The sequence below is a fragment of the Cupressus sempervirens genome, chromosome 9 (genome assembly GCF_028749045.1).
Source record: "Cupressus sempervirens isolate cs-2001-9-10 chromosome 9, ASM2874904v1, whole genome shotgun sequence".
Taxonomy (NCBI): Eukaryota; Viridiplantae; Streptophyta; class Pinopsida; order Cupressales; family Cupressaceae; genus Cupressus; species Cupressus sempervirens.
In genome coordinates, this window is record NC_143126.1 from 77,972,235 (window position 1) to 77,988,488 (window position 16,254).

General features: G+C 35.1%; 1 protein-coding gene across 1 annotated transcript in view; it reads right to left on the reverse strand.

The window, feature by feature from the left end:
- The window catches only part of LOC149537701 (lysophospholipid acyltransferase LPEAT2-like), a 136,358-nt gene that overhangs the window by 81,109 nt on the left and 38,995 nt on the right, over positions 1-16,254 (reverse strand). Inside the window, exon 6 of the mRNA XM_089799076.1 lies at positions 6,275-6,343. Within this exon, the coding sequence (XP_089655202.1) occupies positions 6,275-6,343 (69 nt within the window). The remainder of the gene's footprint in view (positions 1-6,274; positions 6,344-16,254) is intronic.

The following is a 16,254-nucleotide window of genomic DNA, read 5'->3' on the forward strand; positions in this document are numbered from 1 at the left end:
GCTGGTTCCTTACGATCCACATGGTTGGGTGACAAAATTTGAGGCTTATTCATGGCTTAGCATTGGAGTACTTCTCATGAAGATGCTTAATAGTGCTTTGAAGATATTTGAAGATGTTCTTGATACTTGTATATGATGTAATTTGTTGTACAATGTAAAAGGGATGACTATGGATGTATTAAAAGAAAAGACTTGTATAAAGGTTAGGTAGATAGGAATGAGATTTTGCATATTGCAATCTCCAAAAACTACAGAGGAAAAGTGGATGTTATCTCTCTCTTGTAAATCAATCTTGGTATAGGTATTGTGATGCTTTCTTGCAATTATAATGTTGTGTTTCACTTGCTTAATAAGCGGTATGTTTGCACCAATAAATCTTTGATAATTAAGTGTATCTTGTGATATTGCCATCAAGATTTAACTGTGTGATTTTGAGTCAAACTCATTGACCCATGTTTCATGAGTAGTGATTCAACATGAATCCATCTCTTGTGAGAATAAATGGAACACTTAGCACTCATTGGATCTGGGTGTGCTTCACGGAGGAAACTCTGTAGTTAAGCGCGCTCAAGCTAGAGTAGTACTGGGATGGGTGACCTCTCGGGAAGTCCCGGTGCTTCACTCCTATGATCTAGGTGCGAGCTTTGGGTTTAACTATGGAGGAAACTCTGTAGTTAAGCGCGCTCAGGCTGGAGTAGTACTAGGATTGGTGACCTCCCAGGAAGTCCCGGTGCTTCACCCCTGTGAGCACACCTAGATCCAATGAGTGCTAAGTGTTCCATTTATTCTCACGAGAGATGGATTCATGTTGAATCACTACTCATGAAACATGGGTCAATGAGTTTGACTCAAAATCACACAGTTAAATACTGATAGCAATATCACAATTTAACTTACTCTGGAAATTATCTCCTATTTATTAAGTGTATCTTGCTATGGAATAATGTATTTAATAAGCACATCTTAAGGATAGGTCATAGATTTGAATAGCCAATTAAGATGCTTAAAGAAAAATAATCTAAGGTATAAACAACAAAAAAACTTATCCAACTTAGTGGAATTAAACTTAGTCCTGTTAGGTTCCTTGACGCAGCATTACATAGGACACCTATTGAGATCCAACAACTAGTGCATGAAAAGTCAAAGCCTTGTATCTCTAAGTTTTCATAGTCAATTTCAGGTTCTATTTCCCTGCGTCCGTCCACAACATCGCATCGGACACTAAGGTTGACAGAGTCCTTTTTTGTTTATCAAGTCCACCTTTGTATCTTTGCCCAAGGTCCCTTCCAAAGTTTCCAAGTTCAAGTTGAAAACTATTTGTTGGGCCTCGTCATTTTATTTAGACAAGACTAAGTCTTAGCTCTTCAAAATGCAATTGACTTCTATTGTATTAAGTTTTGTTCCTCCGTCAACCCCCAACACCACAATGGCATTCACTACCTTTTATATGATTTGTTCTGACCTATCTCCAAGTTTTCTTACTTCATAGTTGCATATCAACATTCAATGTTGGTTCAAGAACTCCCACCGGAGCCCAACATTCCAAATTGAACAATGATTACAATTACGGAGATGGAGTTTAAAGTTTATAAAGAAGATTGATTGAATTCCAAGAGCACCGTCAGAACTTGGCAAAGACTTCAAAATTGTGTACACAATGCTTTGGACATAACTATAGGTTCAATAAGTCAATACAACCCCCAACATTTCATTTGACAAAAGATTTTCCATGTCGGGAAGGAGATGAAGTTATAATTCAAAGGAAAGTTGTGTACGCGGAGTCTGAGTCCCACATTAAAAGAACATGAATTGAAAGGAGTACGAGGCCAAAGTTGAAAAAATCTATATTCAAAAGGAAAAGATAAAACATGATAAATATTATTTAACCTTTTTTATAAACAAATTTCAAGACTGTTAGCTAATTCAAGATAAGTGAATAGAAGTTTTTGAAAATGTGACATAGAAGATATTCTAGCAAGATTGTGTGACAAATACAAGCATAAAATTTTTGAATGATTGACATCAATTACTTTCCCTTCTTTCATAAAATTCATTTCTTGTAATTCATTGCGACAAAGGACATTGGGAAGAAAGCCAAGGCACAAAATTCTCTCTATGAAGCCATCAAAACCGATTTTGCCTCATTTCCTTGGCCAAACATAGCTCAATTGGATCTATAATTGGAGATGGATTGTGACAACATAAGTTTCTAAAGACTTAATTGGAATTGGATATAAACATGACGTTTAAGCATTCAAGGTATGATCATTTAAATGGTTTAGGGCAGAATTTTTAAAATAGATAAATCCAAAATTAAGCTATGTTGAATTTGAGTTTAGAGTAGAAAATCGAAATAGGCACCTGATCACCTAAAGGTTGGAGAGTGGGTTACTACAAGCCACAGGGTTCCCGATAGTTGTACAATGCATTGATTTGGTAGTGGAGTGCATCAAATAGTGAGATCCCAATACAAGAACAATCAAGATATGTGAGAATGATTGAGCTCTAGTCAAGCTAAACCAAGCAACCATTTAGAATTTGTATTGTCATAATGATAATTCAACAAGAAAAAGCGAGTACATAGGAATACAATTGCTAGGGATTGGTTTTGACCACATAGGTCAAGACAATTTAAATTAACTCGCACTATATATGAAACCTTCATTAAAGGAGAAATCATAGATATGGCAAATTTACTGCAAGATGCCCTAAATCTACACAAGTGGATGTTTTTCTTCATCCAAGTCATCTGGGCAGGAACCGAATATTCAGACTAGGTTGGATTGATTAGCGATCGTCTACAAGAAAAGATCACCAGATTACCCTTGAATGGATATTTCTACATCTTCCTACTCATTATATGCCCTAATGTGTACTCAATATTGGCTTGGGTTGGATTATGTTCCAAGAGTTTGAAGAGGATATACAGATTTTCAATTTCTACCCTAGCATACAACCACAAAATAGCTACTCTAATTGTAGAAGGAGCAATGGTACATTTTACTATGAAATTAGTGAGGGAAATGCAGGGTCACCCCACACAAAATATTTCTCTTGAGGTTATTGCTCTTATTCAAACTTATGGAAATTTCTTCATACACTTTCCAACCTTCATTTATTTCAGAGTCGGGGGTATCAATGATATTCCATGAAACTTGCCCAATTATTTAGATCATAAAATTATCATGGTTGAATTATGTAGACACATTTGTGAAGTACACAAAAGGTGTCACAAAATTAAGAGGGTGGGCATTCAATTCCCCATTCATCTGGGAATATACAATTCATGAATTCCAATGCTTTGAACACAATTTCGGTAGTGAAGTACAAAATACATACACTCCAAAAGCACAAGCACAACCACTGGGCCTATTGATTGAAGTCTACCAAAAGAAGATAACCTTGACAAGAGAACAAAGGTGGTGATTAGGAGAACTCAAACATGTGTAACAAAGAAGGGAAACGACAAGAAATCTTTGTTAGTGGGAGCACTCAAAGCAATTCAGCATAGCCAAGCACATTACCCATTGTCACCATGACACAAATACAACCTCCAAAGAGTGCAAACAATCAAAAGGTGGGGATAAAGAACCTCCCAAAAATGATCAGAATCCAAAGCCAACATGCAGAGGTGGTTTACTACTTGATCTAGGAAAGTGGGGAATCAAGTAAGGAGCAGAGGAATGATGGAAAAGGTAAAAGAATCGCTCAAGATACACAACAACAAGACGCTACAACTAGTAAGTCTCAAATTGCATTCCCTTTCTCTACTCAATTTATAAATAAAATTCCTCTAGTGAAGAACTCTATTTTCCGCTCCCAACAATTAAAAAGTGCTTTCCAAACCTTGTCTTCTACCTCATGTCTAGAAACAACTTTGTCTAGAACGGAAAATTGTAAGCCCATAGTAGTCCTCCAAAGATGTTATGTTTGACTTGTTGCAATCACCTCCCCTTCCTCCTAAAAGGAAGAAATTGAAAACCATTGTTTGCTTCGTTGAAAGCAATGAATCCAATCATGTGTTTGTAGAAACAACACAACAACTAATTTCAATATTACTAGGATAGATATGGGGCATCCTAGTACTGTCGCAGATTTACACAATATCTTTGTCTCGATTGTTATAGTCATGGATAGCGTGGAGAAGAATAAATTTGATAAAAAGAATTTGAAGACCACACTGCAAGCATTGGCCAAGTGCTTGAAGTCCCTTTTGAGCCAACTGTCTACTCAACTCCCAAATGTTCACCAAGACATGTTGGATCCAAAATCTAATAATGAGGAGTTGATCTCATAGTTATAGATTGACAAAAAGTTCAACAAAATTGCCCAAGAGTCGACCAAGGATTTGAAGGATAGAGGCCTACCTTTTATTGACAACTTTGAGTAGATCTTGTAATGAATTGAAAATAGCTAGAAATGGTGTGTCAAATGGAGGAGTGACACATAAGTCAATCGTCAAGTTACTACAAGAGATTGTTGATATGAGGTTGGATGGCAATTGCTAAATATATAATACCATCACACGACGCTCCTTATAGGACATAGATCAAGAGCCTAAAATGGAAGTGTAAATGGATACAGAAAAGCTTAATCAAACAGAGAAAGTTGCTTGGAAAGGCAAAAGAAATCATTACTCAAGTGATAAAAGAGTTTAAGGATATAGGCTATGAACTAGAAGGAAAGGACAATGCAGGATTGCCTTTACCAATGAGCTTAAGTGTATCAAAACAATATTGATACCATAGCTAATCTTGCTATACTTAACAAAGAGAAACACAATGAACTGACCTTAATAGATGTATCTTTAATGCAGTGCATCAACCATCATTGTACCTTCATTACGAAAGCTGAAGAAAACAAAAGGGAAGAGGTATTCTAGGCCCTATGTAACAAGAATGTAAGAAAATGATCCTAGATGGTATTTTGCAGGATCGTGTTTGAGTATCTCCACAATTCCACTGAGCCCATAATAAGCATGATCCATTATACTAAATTAGATAGGCCTTGTATGGGTGAGATAGGATGGCATCAACTCAATGATATAAAAGATGAAAGCCATCATAAATGCAAAAGAGCAAGATCTTGAAGAAAATTTCTAAAAAGAACTACACCAAATCATGGTAGAAATGACCACTCAATTACATCTTCTTGCTGTTGCATTGAGTCCAAAACATTATAATCCTCAACTAATCTCTATTGACCATACTTCACCCACTCAATAATGTTTAAAGGACGGCACCTAAAAAGGCAGAGGATTTGGCGTTGTGTATGCATATTTGTGGCTCCTTACACGGAATCAAGGTACCTACAAAGAAGGGTAGACAAAGAAGTGGATTATCAAGCCTAAGTGGACCCAGTTGGATGCTTCCAATTCTTTGCTGCACTTGAAGTTGATGTTGACTATGAGCCACCCACCCAGATGGCTGATTGTTGACACTTGACATTATTGTTTGAATTTTAATATATCTCATAACAGTCAAGATTGAGACATTATCCCCACCTCTCAGCCCAGAGCAAAACCTGCCCTACCTCAATCTTATGTATTGCTACGTTATTTGACCATTAGTATGGTGCTATATTTTGAACTTAATTACTGTTGCAAAAATATATATATTTCTGTTTATATATAATTTTGCATTGATGAACACAAAATGAATTCAACTCCAGGAAAATTATATTTGCCTGAACCTGTAAACTGAACCATTGAACCCCAACTGGTAACATAAAAAGAGAACATTAAACAAATTACACAGAATATCAACCCTCCCAAAACTAAAATTAGTTCCTAATAACAGAAAATTGCATGCCCAAAACTAGAATTAATTCCTAGTAACGGAAGATTTGGCTTCTAATATTACCACCAAGCATCACCAAAATGAACTGCTCTACACATGTTTTTCTGTTGTGTCCAGCTACACTGAGCAACACAACAAAAATCTACCATTCAGCACATGTTAAAATATTACACAAATTGATCCAGAACAAATAAAAATGAAATTACCTATTATTGTGTACAAGATTGTCAACCCACAGACAGATGAAACAAAGCTACCCAAGATACCACATCATAATGGAAGACTTACCAACAGAAAATATCACATAGGCTAGTTAAACTCAATAGTCATGCTTATAGGACAGACAAGAAATCCTAAAGCATTATATAAATCTTATGTATATAGTTTTAAAAAATCAACACTAATGTCAAGAGAATACAGAAAATCAACAAAAAGGATATAATTGTTCCAATGCACTTTCAAGATTCAGCAATTACCTTCTTTGCAAAAAAGGCAGGACTTGCCATTTTGCTTTCTGGTGGAAAGATGACTGGAAGATACTCCACCTGTTTCATATCAAAATTAAAGTTAATCCATTTAGCATGCAAAAGAAAGTCATCAAAATTGTATTTATATCCCTTTGCTTATTTACATTGTGCATGGTAATAGCCTTTGTTTTTTGTCAAGAAAAGGTCGACTCAAAAAATGAACTGCAGTGTAATAATAATACATAATCAATTATGAGACTGAAACTTCCCATTTCTACGTGTTTTCATGCTAAGTTACAAGACTCTCTCCTGGACCTGAGAATTCCTAGTTCAATTCTCTCAAGAACCTGGTCCTTCTCATATCCTGTCAAAAGTCTGCCACAGAAACTGAATTTCGCTGGGAATTCTCTGAGAGGAACCCAGGCAGAATTCAGATGACTTTTGGGTGACTTTGGTTTGCTGAAGAGGAACACGGACAAAATTTTGGAGAATTTTGAGAGAATTTAGTTGAAAAACACCCAATGTTTACTTTTTCAAAAAGTGTTTTTTCGGCCAAAGTAGACTTAAGCACATGATTAGATTCAAATAACTAATCATATTTAATTTAAATTAAATGCTACTTTAGAAGAGGAATCCAGATGTATAGAAGTGCCACACATCTATTATGGAATGTATGTAATACACCACTCAATTCATGCATATAGCCTAACATGTACAGCAAACTATGGATAATTCTAGATCCAAAGCCTGCTTGCTTGGCTTCATCCAATCTGATCCAAAGCTGCTTACTTTCAATCATTTAGTATGATAATTGATGTATGAAGCTTACAATATGGTAACGATGACAATCTTTGCCTTAACTAGGCCTATACCATTAATTTTTGTGCTTCATATTCGCGACAGCAGAACGATGATGATTTATTTGATGGTTTTTTATGATCGTTGATTATTAACGTTGACAGTGTTGTTTTCAACTGAACCATTGACATGGTGGTGTATTTTTCTATGTTGCTTTACTATTAGCATAGTGGTGTATGAAATTATTTGCTGCCTGCATCTATGTACATATATATATATATATATATATATTTTTTTTTTTTTGTCATTTTTTAAAATATTCTTGTATGTACGGACCCTAAACAAATCCAAACCCAACCCCAAAACAATTTGAACAAATTTCGAACCCAAATCTCAAACCTGAATCAGTACCCAAATCTGAACCGACAACTTAGTTTTCATGATTGTGAAGGTCCTCAAAACATTATAACTGCACTTAACATCAATGTGGTTTAAGCCTATAAATTATTACATATTTGGGGTAAACCTGGATCATTTCAATATCAAAATAAGTCTGCCCAGAATTACCAACTGAAACCTTGTGACCTTTTGTGATGAACTCTCTCTAGAGGCTCTACGACTACTCTCTATTATTTTACCTTCTATGTCCCCTTTTGATTCTTTTACAAATGAGCCCCTTTCCTCTCTCTGATTCATCTTCTCAGATTAAAAGGAGACCAGGCACGTAAACAAGGAATCCAAGAGCCTGGATCTAATTCAAATTCGAATAATTGAAAGAGAAAACTTGGATGCCTTTGTGGGTCAATCATGTTAGAGTCTAGACATTGAAGGCCTCTGTGTTTAAGTGATCTGCAGAAGAAAACATTACCCATAAAACCTGCGGAAAAATAGATAGAAAATCCTTGTATAGAAATAGAAATTGAACCTTGCATCCTTTTGAGCTTTCTTGTCTTTTGCAATGCTAGAATGAGTTTCATTAGCCAAAGTAGAAATGGGGAGTTTGGCATATTGGGAAAACCAACATTTCATTGTGCAAGTGAGACAGGGAATAAAGGCAGCCAAAGGGAAGACTAAAAGAAGTAAATTAATTGGAAGTCTTGTCAATTTTGATTGCCCCTCCAAATTATTGAAATAACATACCAAGGGTCCATTCAATAAGAAGGTCTAGTCCCTTTTGTAGCAATTTGCGACAAGAATAGATGTCTAACAAAATTGCTCAGTCAAAGAGACATCTTCAATAAAAAATTATTTTGCTCCATTGAATAACACGGTACCATTCTTATAAAGAGTGCAAGCTTCCTACACATTCATAGTGATGGAATGTGTAGTGACCTCAAGTAACTGAACTGTATAGTAGTGACATCTCCACACCTTTTATTACTCTTACACAAGCAGCTTCTCTTACCACAACTAGTAAATTTGCATGTAAATGTTCTTGTCTTTGTGTCAAGTTAACTAAAGTGTAAAGGGAAATAAGGCTTTTAGTTCAGATCCAAACATAGTTGTACATATGTCCGTTTCCATCTTTGCCAATAACATTATAGTCTATGTTGCTCACCTTGTTTGTTTAAAGGAGTTCATCTCTAACATTGCACATGTAAAGTTTCTGCAAATTCTATAGGTTCAGATCTGAGATAATACCTTTTTATTCGTTGATGTTCTGATCTTCTTCTTTATGAATGTAGAATGTAATTTTCAGAATATCAAATGTTATTCTGAAACTTGTTTATCTCTGCAGTAATTCGTATAGGGCAGTATGGTTTTAAGGAGCAGACTTCAATGTTTTTGTGTGTCCTTAAACTACAATAACACCCACCCCTTATACCAAGACCAAAGGGCATGTCCCTTAAAGGGACATGACCCTCTTTAGGTCAGCCCATACATTACTTGTAGAAATCGGCGCCTATGAAGGAGATAACAAAAATGTTTACTAACATAATAATTAGTTATAGTTAGTACATAACATATTTACTGCCAAGGATCGCTGCCCATCCTATTTGTCAAGAGTAGTGTATATAATGCTTTCATATGGTATAAGGGGAGAAGATTAAGGTGCGGTCTGCACTTCTCAAACCAATATGAATATCACTGTTAAAATTTAACACTCCATCTTAACTTGATAATCATACTAAGAGATAACATATCTAGCATCATCAATTAGATGAATAAGCATAGATTGATACTCTATATCTATCTAAATCTTCTAAGCAAATGGTATCATGGAACACATGATACTGAATCATATAGCCATCTTGTGATATGACTTATCACTTATACTAGTGATGTCAGTATTGCATGTACTGCAATACACACAGGATAAAATCCGAATAACGATTAAATTCTTCATTTATCTAGGTTGTGACTCATAGGAACTGGCAATCCTATATCACAACTTGATCTTGAGTTAAGATCTACTAGAACACAAGATAAAGTCTAAAGAATAAATTCTTCCTTTATCCAAGTTGTGATTCATAGGCATGGAAATGCTTATGTCACAAATGCTCTTGAACTCACCTAGATCTAACAATAGTTTTATACTGTTCAACACATTATCTGAGAAATCGTCATTCTCATAATGTCTTTTATACAAATATTCATTACCTCAGAGATCCTCACCTCTTAAATAATGACTACAAATTAATTACAATTCAACCATACCAAGTCTTTTCTTGAAGTGATCTATCTTCACTCTAGAGAGAGGTTTGGTGAGAATATTTGTTGTTTGATCTGCAGTGCAAATGTATTCTAATTTTACAGTATTCCTGTCTACCATATCTCTTACATAATGGTAAGGAATTTCGATATGCTTGGACCTGTTATGAAAAATTGGATTCATCAAAAGCTTGATGAAACTCTGATTATCACAATGAATAATCGTAGGATTCATGGCTTGCCCAAATAATCGCACAAGTAACTTTCTAAGCCAAACTACTTTTCGAGAGGCCATCGCTGCTGCAATGTATTCGGCTTCTGTGGAACTTTGTCCTACTAAAGACTCTTTTTTGCATATCCAAGATATCATTGTTGGTCCTAAACTGAAATAGCATTCTGAAGTACTTTTTCTATTTTTAACACTTCCACCCTAATCTAAGTCAATGAATCCATGTAAATCTAAGTCAACTTTCTCATATTTAAGCCCAAGATTAAGAGTGCCTTTTAAGTATCTCATAATGTGTTTGACTGCAACTAGGTGAATCTCCTTTGGCTCACACATAAACTGACTTAAGGCATTAACAACATAGCAAATATCAAGTCTTGTATTTACCAAGTACTTAAGTGACCCAATCATCTGTCTGTAGAGAGTAGAATCTATCGAAGGTGATTCTGCTGTTACTTCTTTATGTTTATGTAGATTAGTCTCCATTGGAGAAGACATTGACTTGCAATTCCACATTCCAAATCTCTTCAAAATATTTAATGTACACTTCCCTTGATTAAGTATAATGTTGTCAGAATTCTGTCGTACTTCCAATGCAAGGAAGTAATGAAGGAGTCCCAAGTCTTTCATCTAGAATTCTTTAATTAGATCTTTCGTGCATTGATTTATGAGATGATCATCACCTGTTATTAGTAAATCAACATACAGTATCAAAATTACCATATCCTCTTTATCCCTTTTATAATATATATTTGGATCGGCTTCATTTTTGGAGAATCCTAAGCTAGTGAGATACTTATCAATTCTTTCATACCAAGCCCTTGGAGCCTAGTTAAGCCCATAGAGAGCTTTCTTGAACCTGCAAACAAAAATGTTAGGATCATGAGTTCCAAATCCTTCAGGTTGCACCAAATATACTTTTGTAATCTTTCCATTCAGGAATGTTGTTTTTACATCCATCTGATGTACTTTCCATCCCTTCGATGCTGTGATAGCTAGGACTGCTCTTACAGAGGTGTATCTCGCAAAGGCTTCTTCATAATCAATCCCTTCTTTCTAAGAGAATCACCTGGCTACAAATCTAGCTTTATATTTTTCAATGCTACCGTTAGCAACATGCTTTATTTTAAATATCCACTTGGAAGAAACAACAGATTCTCTTTTAGGTCTTGAAACAATTTCCCAAACATCATTATTCATAATAGATTGGTATTCTTCTGTCATAGCTTCTTTCCAAGTTGTATGTTTAATAGCATCTGAAATATTGGTTGGTTCTAATTTAGACAAATCATTCATGTTTGTTGTATAACTAGAAAATCTTTTGGGTCTTTTGTTTTCTCTGACTGTTCCAGAAGGTGCAGCAAAGCCTTGTGCTACTTCTACTGTTTTAATGGCCCAAAGTGGTCTTTTCTTTGAATTTTGAGTTTCTTCAAAATTAAGGTTTTGAATTTCATCTTCAATTTCTTCCATGTTCTCCCTCTAAGACTCGGATTCAATATTTCTTTCAGGACTAGGTAAAGGAGAGGGTTCTTCAGAACTTAGGGCTCTTTTGAATGATAAATCTTCTTCAAAAATTACATCCCTACTAAGTTCAATACTTTTTTGTCCATGTATGAAAATCCTATATGCTTTAGATGTTTCACTATACCCTACAAAAATACCTTTCCTCCCGAAAGGTTCTAACTTAGTTCTCTTTTCTTTTGGAATATGGATATATACAGGGCACCCAAAAATCGTAAGATGACTTATATTGGGTTTAACTTTAATAAAAACTTCTTCAAGAGTTTTATCTCTAAGGTAGGAGTGAGGGCTTTTGTTTTGAATATAGACAACAGTACAAGAGGCTTTTGCCCAAAGATAATATTCTAGATTTTGATCAAATATCATAGCTCTAACAGCTTCTATAATGATTGTCTATTCTTCCTTTCTGCTACCCTATTTTTTTGTGGGTTATAAGGAATGGTATACTCTCTCTTAATTCTTGTTTCTTTACAAAACCTTTTAAAAAAATCTGAGGTGTATTCCCCTCCATTATTAGTTCTAAGAGTTTTAATTTTATGTCCTGATAAGTTTTCAGTTAAGGTTTTAAATTCTTTAAATCTCTTTAGGATTTCTTTTGATTCTTTGCCTTTTAAGAAGTAAATCCAAGTTTTCCTAGAGAAGTCATCTATGAACAAAATATAGTACCAGAATCCTCCAAGAGAAGAAATAGACATAGGTCCACATAAATCTGGGTGGATTAATTCCAAAACATTGTTAGTTTTTCTAGTGCTATCATGAAATGGACTTTTGGTATTCTTACCGAGAGTGAGTCCTTTGCATATGCTTGAGTGGTCTTTATTTAGTTTAGGTAAACTAGTAACCATCTTCTCCATAGTTGATAAAGTTTTGAAATTTAGATGTCCTAACCTTCTATGCCATATTTCATTTATGTCCGTAGCTTCATGAATTAAGGCTTGAATAGGTCGACTAGGTTCTGAATTTAATTCATACAAATACCCTTTTCTCTGACCAATCAATTTTGTTTTCTTAATTGAGGAGTTTTTAGCCCAAGTTATGACTTTACCATCCATGAATGCAACATTATGTCCATCATCTTTCAGTGTTGTAATCGAGATTAGATTCTTTTTTATTCCTGGTACATAGAGTACTCCTTAGAGAAGTAGAGAACTACCTGACTTTAGTTTCAAGGTGCAATTTCCAATTCCTTTAACGGAATGTGTTGAATTATCACCGATGGTGACTTTGCCATTAACTTTTTCTAACATAGAGTCTAGTGCTTCTTTGTATCCTGTAATATGTCGAGAAGATCAACTATCAATCACCCATGCTTTATTTGAGACTTCATTTGATAGTGTTGAATACAATACGCGATTCTTAGGATCATAGTTATCTTCTTCCCTAGCGATGTTTGTACAGTTCACTTGTACTCCGTGTGCGAATGTTTCCCATGAATCTGGTAATCCATCTATAGCCCTCAGTGTTAGTTCTGTATCATTAATGATGGTTCCTACACTTGAAAGTTCATCTCTTAGGCTGGCAACCCTTAAGAAGTAGGAATTCATCGATTCTCCCTTCTTTACTTGTATGTGATTTAGTTGCCCTTTTAATGCGAGAACTCTAGTTGCATTGTTAACCTCATATGCATTTAGTAATGCATTCATCATATTAAATGTTGTTTGATATTTCATTAGCATGGGTACTATATCAATTTTCACTCCATCTAATATGATTTGAATGGCTTTACTATTTCTTTTACTTCAGATAGATTTATGAGGTTCAACAGTAGGTTGTCTGGGTTTTGAATCAACAAATTGTTTTACATCATTTTCTTCAAGAATCATCATGATTCTGAATTTCCAGGCATCAAAGTGTTCTTTCCCATCAAACCTATCCTCGGGTCTGATTGTGTATGCCATTGAAGATAGGAGAATGATGCTAGATATATATCAAGTCTGATTATTTAATTTGTAGAGCCTAGGTTCGACTACGAGAGCTCCAATACCATGTAAAGTTTCTGCAAATTCTATAGGTTCAAATCTAAGATAATACCTTTTTATTCATTGATGTCCTGATCTTCTTCTTCTTTATGAATGTAGAATGTAATTTTCAGAACATTAAATGTTATTCTGAAACTTGTTTATCTCTGCAGTAGTTCGTATAGGGCAGTATGGTTTTAAGGAGCAGACTTCAATGTTTTTGTGTGTCCTTAAACTATAGTAACGCACACCCCTTATACCAAGACCAAAGGGCATGTCCCTTAAAGGGACATGACCCTCTCTAGGTCAGCCCATACATTACTTGTAGAAATCAGTGCCTATGAAGGAGATAACAAAAACGTTAACTAACATGACAATTAGTTATAGTTAGCACATAACATGTTTACTGCCAAGGACCGCCGCCCATCCTATTTGTCAAGTGTAGTGTATATAATGCTTTTGTATGGTATAAGGGGAGAAGATTAAGGTGCGTTCTGCACTTCTCAGACCAGTATGAATATCACTGTTAATATTTAACAGCACAAACCAAGCTTTCATATGAGGGAACAAGGGAGACAAAACTGAGGACTCCTCTATTGGATAAGAACAATTCCAAGATAAATTATGAATGCAGGAAATGAAAGTCAAATGAGTATCACATGGGTCTAAAATAGATAGACAAACACCACTCGCTCATCAATATTTCAGTCACATGTAAGGAGGGGCCTTACTTCCATAGAACAACTGAATGTTCAAGGAACCATGCAGATGCAAAGTTCCATTTTCAAATCCTCAAAGATTCAGTTTAGGATATTATTCATCCAATAAGGTGGAGCAAATTATGAGTGATGACACATAAGCATCTAGAGCAGCCCCAATTGTAGTTGAAGTTACCTTCAAAAATATCTATTCTGCCTCTTTTTACATGCATCCAGGGTGTAACAACAATCTTGAATCACCCAAAAAAATATGCCTAGCTTTTTAATTATGGCTATTTTGGGCAGGGTTACTATTTTTGTCAAGTTTACTACTCTTAGTAAGTTTTTCATTTAAACATGGATTGTTCCATTTACTTTCTTGGAGGTTAAATTTGGATATCTAAGCATTGTCAGTATAGTTTCATGGCAAGATCAAGACCGGTTTTGATGATATTGAGTTTTTTGTTTTGATGATGTGGTACAAAAAATTTGAACTCAAGTTTGAAGGTCTTAGAGGCTTTGGAAGGAGTCAAAACTTGTCTAGGGCAGCACTACGTCAACCTAGCTATAGAGTGCTTCAAGAGTTTTCCAAAAATAGTATAATAGAAAATTAAGTGCATGGTTCACAAGATATGGCCTTTGAAATGTTGTGCTACTTTAGGAGAAAAAATAAAATCCCTTCAAATATTCCAAACACATTTGAGGTATATTCTTGGCATATTCTAATGTAGGATAAAATAATATAAAGATGGTCTGCCTCAACAAGAGGTGGTGACAATTTTCAGAGCCTTCTAGGGTGGTTAAACCTCCCAAAATAAAGAAAACAAATAGAGACTACTAGAGGCAGTTCTAGTCAAGCATATGGTGGATGTGCCTTGCAAATTATTGTAATGAAGATGCCCATGTGGTTGTAGCATGTTATTTTCTGAATGTTATAATGGCATTTCATTAAAGATAATAGAAAGCAATTGTATTCTTGCAATGTTATGTTCTTGCAATTTCTATGTATTTCCCAATCGTGTTGTGTGTGTTTGGGTTAGTAAGGGGATCAAACAAGTTGTAGCTATTTTGAGAGATGTAAAAAAGCTTATTGGCAATCACCAGCACCACACACACCACTTTAGGCCTCCTAGAAACAATTAATTAAACACAGAGAAATCCAATGTGCTTACCAATTCATTCTATTGGAATTGGGACAGAAAAAGCAAGGATGAAGAGTGAACAGAATGGTGAAGAGCAATACATTTTTAATCAAATACCAAATACATTACCTCCAACCTATCCCAGAACTTTCACGATAACCATTATGGGAACTTTGACAATAACAGCCTTGCTGAGATATATGAGTGCATCAATAGCATGCACAAACCAAATAATAGTTTCAACAAAGAAGGTGCACTTGAAGTTTTATAAAAAAAATTGTAGCCTTACTCTGAATTGAGTTAAGAAAAACTCAGTACTCCTTTGCACACAATTGCCCATGCATTGAAACTCAAGTTGTATATGTAAAGGTCTAGCAGAATTGCCATATAGATGACATGGAGCTGGAGAGGGATTTCATGAAGATCGTTGAGAAGATTTACATGAAAAAGGGAGTTGTGTTAATCTAACATTAGTGGGCCAAATTTGCCAAATATATGAGCTACATGACTTTGGTGAAAACAGATAGGGAAAATTTGGTGCAAGAGAACCTAGTGAGTTGGTGGTATTCGTATGGGCTTCCATCATCAATACATGTAGCCATTCATATCACAAATTTGTCGCATGGATAAAAGACTTGCTCTGATTCAAAAAGTCTTGAGGTGGTTATACACAAAAAAGACAGAAGGAATTGTGAGCAAAGCACCCAATAAGTACTACTAGGAAGACTGAACCAAGTCATTGAAAATCAAAGAAAAATTTAAAATGCTAAAGCATAAAGAAAAAAAGTCAAGCATTATGTGAAAAATTGAAAGGTTTGTTAGAATCTATAAGGTTGGTTAAAAGCAATAAAATCATGAAAAAGTACATGCACCATGAAGGTCTATGTAGTCTCAATGTTCTGCCCTAGACCTTGCTCCATTTTCAAAATACATAAAGCAAAAATCATCTATTTTTGTAGATGCATTTGCTGAATCCTCTAAATTACAAGTGCAT